This window comes from Convolutriloba macropyga, chromosome 7 (assembly GCF_964194025.1).
Source record: "Convolutriloba macropyga chromosome 7, txConMacr16.3, whole genome shotgun sequence".
Classification (NCBI taxonomy): domain Eukaryota; kingdom Metazoa; phylum Xenacoelomorpha; order Acoela; family Convolutidae; genus Convolutriloba; species Convolutriloba macropyga.
This window is the reverse complement of record NC_134474.1, coordinates 74,085,930-74,094,520: the sequence shown is the minus strand read 5'-3', so window position 1 is coordinate 74,094,520 and position 8,591 is coordinate 74,085,930. Positions and strand designations below refer to the sequence as shown.

The following is an 8,591-nucleotide window of genomic DNA, read 5'->3' as shown; positions in this document are numbered from 1 at the left end:
GTGATTAAATAAATACGGGTGAAAAAGCGGGACACCCATTTGGAGACTAGTAGAACACAAATTGCACTGACAAGACCTTACTTATTGCACTCCGGCTTTATCAGAGTTCGTCCTGTTTTTCATAACGAAGTCAAAAATGTCAGACGAAAAATCGATCGAGAAAACAATTCTATAAAAATACAAACAGGACCCAACTAATTGCTACAATTGAATCGAGTTTTTTTAAAAAAAAAATCAGATTTAAACTTGAATGTTGCTCAGATTAAAACGCACGCAGCTTTTAAAATGATCTGTTGTTGAACATAAATTGGCTGAGATTGTATTCTCAAAAACTGATTTGAAGTAAGCACGTAATAATTTTATATTAATATCACTGTTTACAGCAATCCACGAATTTCACAACCAAAATATGAATTCAAATAATTTTTATATCAATTTTTAATTACATAATTTTGAGAAGACTCAAATTTCTCACAACTGGGTTCACGTTTAATTCAATTTTTTCCAGGAAGCCCTTAAAATTGTTTCACAGATGTTTTATAATGCTAGTGATTATGATATTGTTTGTGTTGTTTATTTTGTTTCCCATTTCATTCTTCTTTAGTATTCAGGGTGAAAAGGCTAAGCGCTGGTGAGAAAAGGTGTAGGGTACTGGGATGGTGTAATGGGTACAGTTGTTCATGCTTTGAAGAGGTCTCCCAAGATGCTCTCGTAGTTGACATATTTCACCACCTCATCTTGACTCGCGCCCAGCCACTCGGCGTCAAACTAAACAAAATAAAGTTCATTAGGAGCTAGCGCCCTTACCAAATAAAGCGGACAATTTGCTCATTTTACCTCATTTGTTCCAAAAGGCGTCCCCTAATATGGCGGCAGAATAACCATTCTTCTAACGCCCGATTCCACGAAATGACTGATAAGGCGTTTGTGGAATCGGGCGGCAAACATTGTCTATTAAACTCCACTTCGTAACAATTTACTATTCCACAATTAAGGGTCTTTGATACCACGCCTTTGTTCCTTTACAGTATACACAATTAATTTTAGCATGTAATTTTTATAATTGGTTTTCAGCACTGTTTAACCTATTTTCCTTCGAGTTTGGAAAAAACAGAAATTTCAGAGACTCTTTGAAAGCAAACAGTTAGCGAAAGCGAGCGTGAACAGTTGACTTTTCTATGTTCTATTATTGTTGATAATTTAAAACTGATAGTTCAATAATAAAGTACGACTACGTGGGATTATTAAAACAGAAAAAACTGTGAATGACAAATTTTTGAAACGAAGATCCTAAGATGATCATGGGAACCATATCCAAGAATAACGAAGCATGGTTTCATTGACAAAAACATTTCGTAAATGATCTTGCCATGCAAATTGCCTCGAGTTTCTTACATGATCCTTATATGGCATCTAAAAGCCCTGGTTGACCTGTTTTAGAACCATATCTAAACACCAAAGGTCCCGGGTCATAGTAACATTGTCAATCAGCGCTAAATCAAGTATAAGTCTATGAACAGATAATGATCATGTCACTTTTTATCCTGTTCAGACAAAAAATCATAGTAAAAAAGGCTATCTGAAAACACTCTGAACAGTACAAAATCCGATTCTATGTTTGCTCTGTTTAATCTTGAAAAACAGTCTGTGAATACTCTGAGTCGACTTTTTCTCAGACTGATTTAACGTTTTACTATTGGAATATCACGAATCAGAACTGTTCTACTATGGCACTAATGTCTGGGGTTACACACAACCCATGTAAACAATTCTGATTCGATCTTACAATGCTTGCCAAATTTACATGATTTTTGCTTGGTATCCATGGCATTTCAGTGATGTTAGTTGTATAAAGAATTTTACCGGAAAAAAATTGTTAAGTATTTTGGGTCAGCTTTTTTAATATTTCGAAAAAAAATAACAGTAGCTAATTACGTTTTGTGAAAGATATTTGACGGATGGAATTTATACGCATGAGATAACTCCAGTTCAACATTGTTGTCAATGACATCTTTCACGTCAAATATTGTTTTGCAGGTATCTATCTAGTAATGATTGTTCGGAGGAACTTTTATTAGGGGAAGAACTATATACTGAAATGGGTTGTTTTTTTTTCAGTCAATATTCGACGGACGATATGTTCATCGCAGAGAGTTGCGAGTAGCATCAGTAGAAAGCTTGTCAAGCGCAGAAAATCAAATTAAGAAAGTTTTTCAAATTGTTTTTTTTTCCGAGGAGTTAGGGTTGTTTAAAGTGCTGTGAACGTTGGACTAACTTCCGTTATTTTGTTCACAGTTTTTGTATTTTTTTGCTGAAATCTCAATTTACTTTGCTAAAAATTTGATGAAAATGTGAGCGATAGCCTCATTGGTTTTACTTTTAAAGATAAGATAAGATGGAAAGTTGCTGGTTTGTTTGAACCGGCTTTTTGTCTAAAATGTTGGCTAAGTTGTTAAAAATTCAGCCTTTTCTCCATTTTCATGAAAAATGGCAATAAATATGCTTCTGCCAAATTGACCTGTAATGTAGACCTTAAAACTGCTGCTGATCTAAAACTGCTGTTCTCTCAGGTGATGCCTATATTTTTTTAACCTCCGGTTCATAAAAAGTTTTCTGGAACTAACAATTTTGCGGCCTTTCGCTAATTTAAATAGATTTTTTTTTCAAAATGCATAATTTGTTTCTGATATATTAATATTTTCAGTTTCCAAAATATCTGTTACGCAATATTTTTCAAACAATGACGTTTTTCAACAGCTGCAGTGACAACAAGGCCCGTTGTACTAATAGTTAATTTTTTGTAACGAAAAATTTTTCAGATTATATTTTTACTTCATCTTTTTTAAAATAGATTTTGCTATTTTTCGCACCAATTCCATATCGTAACAAGTTGGCAAACAGTGAACAAGTAAATCTGTTTGAACTTTTTTCTGCTTAAGCGGAGAAAACGAGAATAAAAGCTCTCTTCAAAGTTCAAAAATGCTCAATTTTTTACACCTTAACGCAAATCATCCGTCGAGAGTAGAAATAATGGTAAGAGAACAGACATTATGCTATACGTAGCTCTTGGTAATATATTGTATATTTGTTTTGGACAAAACGGTAAATAATTGCCAATTTTGTTAAATAACGTTTCCAACCTAACAATCACGTTGCAGATTCTAGAGATTTGCTGTTTTATAATGAACCAAAAAATTTCCTCTAACTCGTTGATCTTAGTTGAGTATTATAAGAGAGCGCATTCATTAGGACAAAAGATTTCCAGACGTTTTAATAATCAGTTGCTTCCGAGGCTTCAATTGATAACTCTGTTAAATTTGATCCTTCAACCCCCACATTGAGAGTTAGGAAAGAGTTAGTAAATCAAGTTTTTTTTTGTCAAAATTAAGTCACGATAGTAAGTTCACATAACTGACGTAACTAATTTAAGATTCGATTTCATTACCTTAACTTCCCCTGTAATTGGCCTGACTCTTATGTAATCGAACTGATTAATTCGAGAACTTGTCGCGATAAAAATTCGGTTAAATATATGTTTTATAACAATTATTTTTAATTTAATCAAAAAATGATATTAAGTAACTAACCCTAAGGACTGCGGGTATGTTGCATGATATGGGCACAGGGTGGTCCCTCCAGTTGATCTCAGTGAGGAACTGCATGTAGTCCACTGTGGCAGCAGAGTCCACCAGTCGAGAGATGAAGTGACTCAACAAGTCCACTGGGATGTTGATGTGCATCGCTATGCAGGACTTCCGCACATCAGCCGCGTGAAGACGACCAGTTCTATAAAACAAAGTAATGGTATATTCGATAGATCGATTAATATGTCAGGTCTATTCTGCTGTACTTCAAAGTCTGAGCGTCCAAAAGGCTAACCGTACCTGAGGCTAAATGACAATCAGTACTGATTCAGAACAATCTCAGAGAATTTTCAAGTTATAGTACTAATTCAGAAGGATTCCAGAACCAACTGTGAAGTGATTTCTGATTTTCTCTGAATAAGAGCAAAATTCAGAGAAAATATTCTCTTTTCTTCTGAATCAGTGACAATTCAGAATGAATCACTAAATTAGCTCTGAATCAGACAAATTCAGTGCTAAATGTAACCTGAATTAGACTCTGATTCAGTACTGAACACTTCCCTTAGAGTTATAAGTACGGGTACTGTTGCTAACTTCAATTTAAAAGAGTGTTACACTTAACGTCAACACCTAACCTGCGGCAACTGGCCGATTCTCAGAACCATTACAGATAGGCAGGTATACAATGAATGATAACAAACTTACTACTGCATAAATGAGCAGCGCAGGAATTTTTAGGGAAATCTCACAACAAACTGTGTGGCAGTTGCGTTTTCCTGTCAATCATACTGAAAAATTTGAGACTAAGACAGGAAAAAAATCATGTCAATTGTCACGACTTCTGCTGCCTTTAAGTATTTTTTATCATGGATCTATTGCACGAAAAAATCGTGTAATAATACACGAGAATACATGAAAATGTTTCATACGTGCAATATATATATAATATATATATATATATATATATATATATATATATATATATATATATTATATACATATATATATATATATATATACTATATATATATATATATAGGTTTGACAAAAATGCATTTGAAACCCTGATAGAAAATTAAAAAATTGGTAATGTGTTCAAGGGAAAAAAATTTTCAAAATGAGTGCAAACAAAATAATCTTGCAAAACATCAGATCGATCTACAAAAATTTGAACGAGTTTGAAGTGTTGATAAAACAACAGGAGAGTCAACCTTTAGCAATATGTTTGACGGAAACGTGGCTCAAGGACCAATCTAACACAAAGTGCATTAACCTTGATGGCTACCAGGAGATTGCTACAAGCAACCGAAATACCTCTAAAGGAGGAGGGGTTGGGATCTTTGTAAGATTGGATTTACAACTAACAATTATTAAAAAGTTTGGCTGTACCAGTATTCAAATTTTAACTGTGAAAATCAACACAAAAAATGGCAAAAGTTTTTTATTAACAGTAATCTATATCAAACCAAATACAAGTATAAATGAAATATCGGAAACTTTGCAGATGTTTTTTGAAGAACTAACTCCGGAACCGGAACAGTTACACATTGTTTGCGGAGATTTTAACATTGACCATAGTAGCAATAACATCAAGCTTACAAAATTAAAAGACATTTTTAGTTCTTACAACTTAAGGAATATGTCTAACGTTGGGTATACTAGAGAAAGCGCAAAGTCGAGAACTAATATTGACGTAGTTTACTGCTCGAAGACAGTAGAAATTGAAATCATCAAGTCAGCTGTAACGGATCACTATACTGTCCAAATCGTGTTCTCTGACTACGTGGAAAAGACTGTACCACTGAAAAACAAAGTTTACAGGGATTGGACGGCTCTTGAAAACCACTTTATTTTAGAAAAAATGGTTTTTAAAATAAGAGACAAATTAGGCAGATTTATGTCGCACTTTTTTGCTTTGGATTGTGATCTTGCTTTTGAAAAGTTTCATGAGGCTATCATTGAGGAAGTTGACAATTACATTCCAATGAAAAAATCAAAACCTTCTCAGCAACCAAATTGGATTGACAACAGTATAAAAAATTTAGCAGCAAAAAAACAGAGCTTATTCCAGACGTTCTTGAGACACAAAAATAATAAAAACAAGGAGAAGTTCAATAAAATCAGGAATGAGCTGAGAAAGAAAATAAAAGAAAACAAAAGAATCTATTATCAGAAAATGTTGCACAGAAACGCACAAAAGAATTCCAGTAGTTTTTTTAATACAATGAGAACTTTGAGTGGAAATACGCGAAAAGAACAAGAAGAGTTGTCAGAGAAACAGGTTGAAGGTTTCAGCATTTACTTCACAACTATCGGAAAAATTTTATCGAATAAATTAATTGATCCTGGAAAAAACGGAAGACAAAAAAGAACTTTAAGCAGCATGTTTTTGACCTCAGCAAATGAAGCCGAAATATCACTAGTCATTAAAAAATTGAAAAATAAATATAGCACTGATTGTGACGGTCTCAACAACTTTATACTTAAAAAAATAGAATATGCTATAGTTCCTACATTGACGTTTCTAGTCAATAAGTGTTTCGAAAAAGGAACTTTCCCAAAATGTTTGAAAAAAGCAGTAGTAATTCCTATACATAAGTGCGGGAATGCTTACGAAGCTCAGAACTACAGGCCAATTAGTTTATTACCAACGATTGGAAAAATACTAGAAAAATTACTCTGTGATCGAATGACCGCATTCCTCGAGAAATACGATTTGCTTAATAAAAATCAATTTGGGTTCCGACAAAAAAGAGGGACTACTGATGCATTAGTTAATTTCCTCGAGGGAATCAGAGAAGACTGGGAAAATGGATTTAAAGAAGTGAAGGCTGTCTTCATAGATCTGAAAAAAGCATTTGATACAAATGAACAAAATTTGCTCCTTGAAAAGCTAGAAAACATAGGAATGAGAGGACCTGTACATAAATTACTGAAATCTTATCTGAGTGACAGACAACAATGTGTCAAATCGGTTGAGTTTAGGTCGGAATTCTTACCAATAGAATATGGAGTGGCGCAGGGCTCGGTGCTAGGACCACTGCTCTTTCTAGTTTATATAAATGATATTCAGGAGTTCTGCGGTGACTCAACTGCAATTTTGTTTGCTGATGACGCTGTTTTGAAGCAAAATGTGTATTCAAGTAAAGAAAAATTTGAGAAGTCATTAGAATCTGTAGCCGACTATTTTTTGCAAAACAAACTGACACTCAATTTAGAAAAAACGCATCTTGTGAATTTGAACGCAATCAGAAAATCTTCTCAACAAGAGATAATTTTGCAGAATGATGCGATCTGTCAAATAACGTCTTTAAAATACTTAGGAGTACATATTGACGAAAAACTTAATTTTAATCGGCATATCCTCGAATTATGTGCAAAACTGTCCAAATTTTCTGGATTGTTTTATAAATTGAGATCAATTTTAACAACTGCCCAGCTTCTTGTAACATATAAAGTATACGTACAACCAATACTAAATTATGGTGTTTTAGTCTACGGAACCAGTAGCAAGACAACACTTCAGCCTCTAGAAGCAAAAGTAAAACAAATTGCCAGAATCATTTTTAAAAAGAGAAAAACGGAATCAACACTGCAAAATCGAGAAAAGTATAAAATGCATTCGATCAAAGATTTGCACATTTTTGAACTGTGTAAAAAACTAACAGAGATACTTAGATCAGAATGCGAAATAAATAGTCTAAAATTGCTTATAACAAAGAAAGAAATAGAGTCAGTTGAGTTAAAAAGAACATCATCCCGTCAGTTAAAAAGTGCAAACTCGGTTAGTGGACTTAGCCCTAAACGACTAGGAGTAAGAATAAGAAAATTGTTAAATTTTTTATTAAAATTTAACCCCAATTTCATTTCAGAAGTACAAATCTTGAGTAAAAAAGAATTGAAACGTTATCAGTATAGTTTTAGAGACAATTACATTAGCAATAACCAACAAATAGTTTCGTTAATATATTGAGCCGATCGTTTCAAATCCTTAGCATCTTTAGCATCTGACAATCTGTCTTTTAAAGTTTCTTAGTACTGCTACTGGCATCACTTGACGAGGACCATCGGACCTTTTGATGACCTATCAAGTAAGTGGCGGTTCTGTGCGGCCTAGTTGGTACAGCAATGCCAACTTACTTGAAAACAATTTATTATTATTATTATTATTATTATTGAGCAAAATTGTCGACAGCTAAAACGAAACTTTTTGTACAAAGTTTGCTAAACAAAACGGTAGGTCACAGATTTTTTAAGAAATTTAATCTCAACTCAACCAAAATTGTTTACTAATATAGCAAAATTTTTCGAGGCTAAAATGTGCTTTGAGATGCTGGTATAACCATAGTTATCAAAATGACTCTTTTGCTCTATCGTGGTTTAACTTCTGTGATTGTTTGAAGAAGTAACTTGAGCCTTGAAACGACGAAGCTTTCTTTGAATTACAGCTTTTGACAAACGATTAAAAAATGATCAAGTTCTCTCAGTAGTATCTCTTTTTGTTTGTTTTTTGTGTTGTTTGTTAATAATACTCATCATTATCTTGGTCGATTCTCCGAATAACCATCTTATCTGTCTACTATTATTTCTTTCAGTCAAACTACAGCCACCTGCCCATAAAATTGTGTGCGACATGTAAAAACAACGTTCTTCTACGCCTAGAGAGCTGCAATCATCAACATTTCACAAAATCATTGTTCCAGAATAATATGAATAGATAGCTGTTTGTTGAAAAGTATTATGCTGATTCGCGTTTTGGAAAAAAAACATCATAGTTCGCTTAGCATGAAGTGGTATCATTTTTGAGATACGATTTTTCGTATGTATTCCAGTGTTTTTGAAACTCTTAGATGGTTCTTCTTTGTTAATGGTTCTAGATGGTTCTTAAAGTGTACAATTTTTGATATGCCTCATAAATTTGCTTTATGTCTTCTGGGTGGGTTACTTTTTTGTGGGTTCCCAAGTTTCTTCGTGTGTAAGAGAGTATTGCCACTGAAATGTTGGATT

The 8,591-nt window shown here is 33.6% G+C and overlaps 1 protein-coding gene across 1 annotated transcript; it reads right to left on the bottom strand.

The window, feature by feature from the left end:
- Positions 1-291: 291 nt before the first annotated feature.
- Positions 292-3,808, bottom strand: LOC142342528 (EF-hand domain-containing family member C2-like). Its single transcript, XM_075393881.1, has 2 exons — positions 3,588-3,808; positions 292-768 (listed from the first exon to the last, which is right to left on the bottom strand). Exons 1-2 carry the CDS (start codon positions 3,738-3,740, stop codon positions 679-681), a joined length of 243 nt encoding a protein of 80 aa, XP_075249996.1. The 5' UTR covers positions 3,741-3,808; the 3' UTR covers positions 292-678.
- Between the last annotated feature and the right edge of the window lie 4,783 nt (positions 3,809-8,591).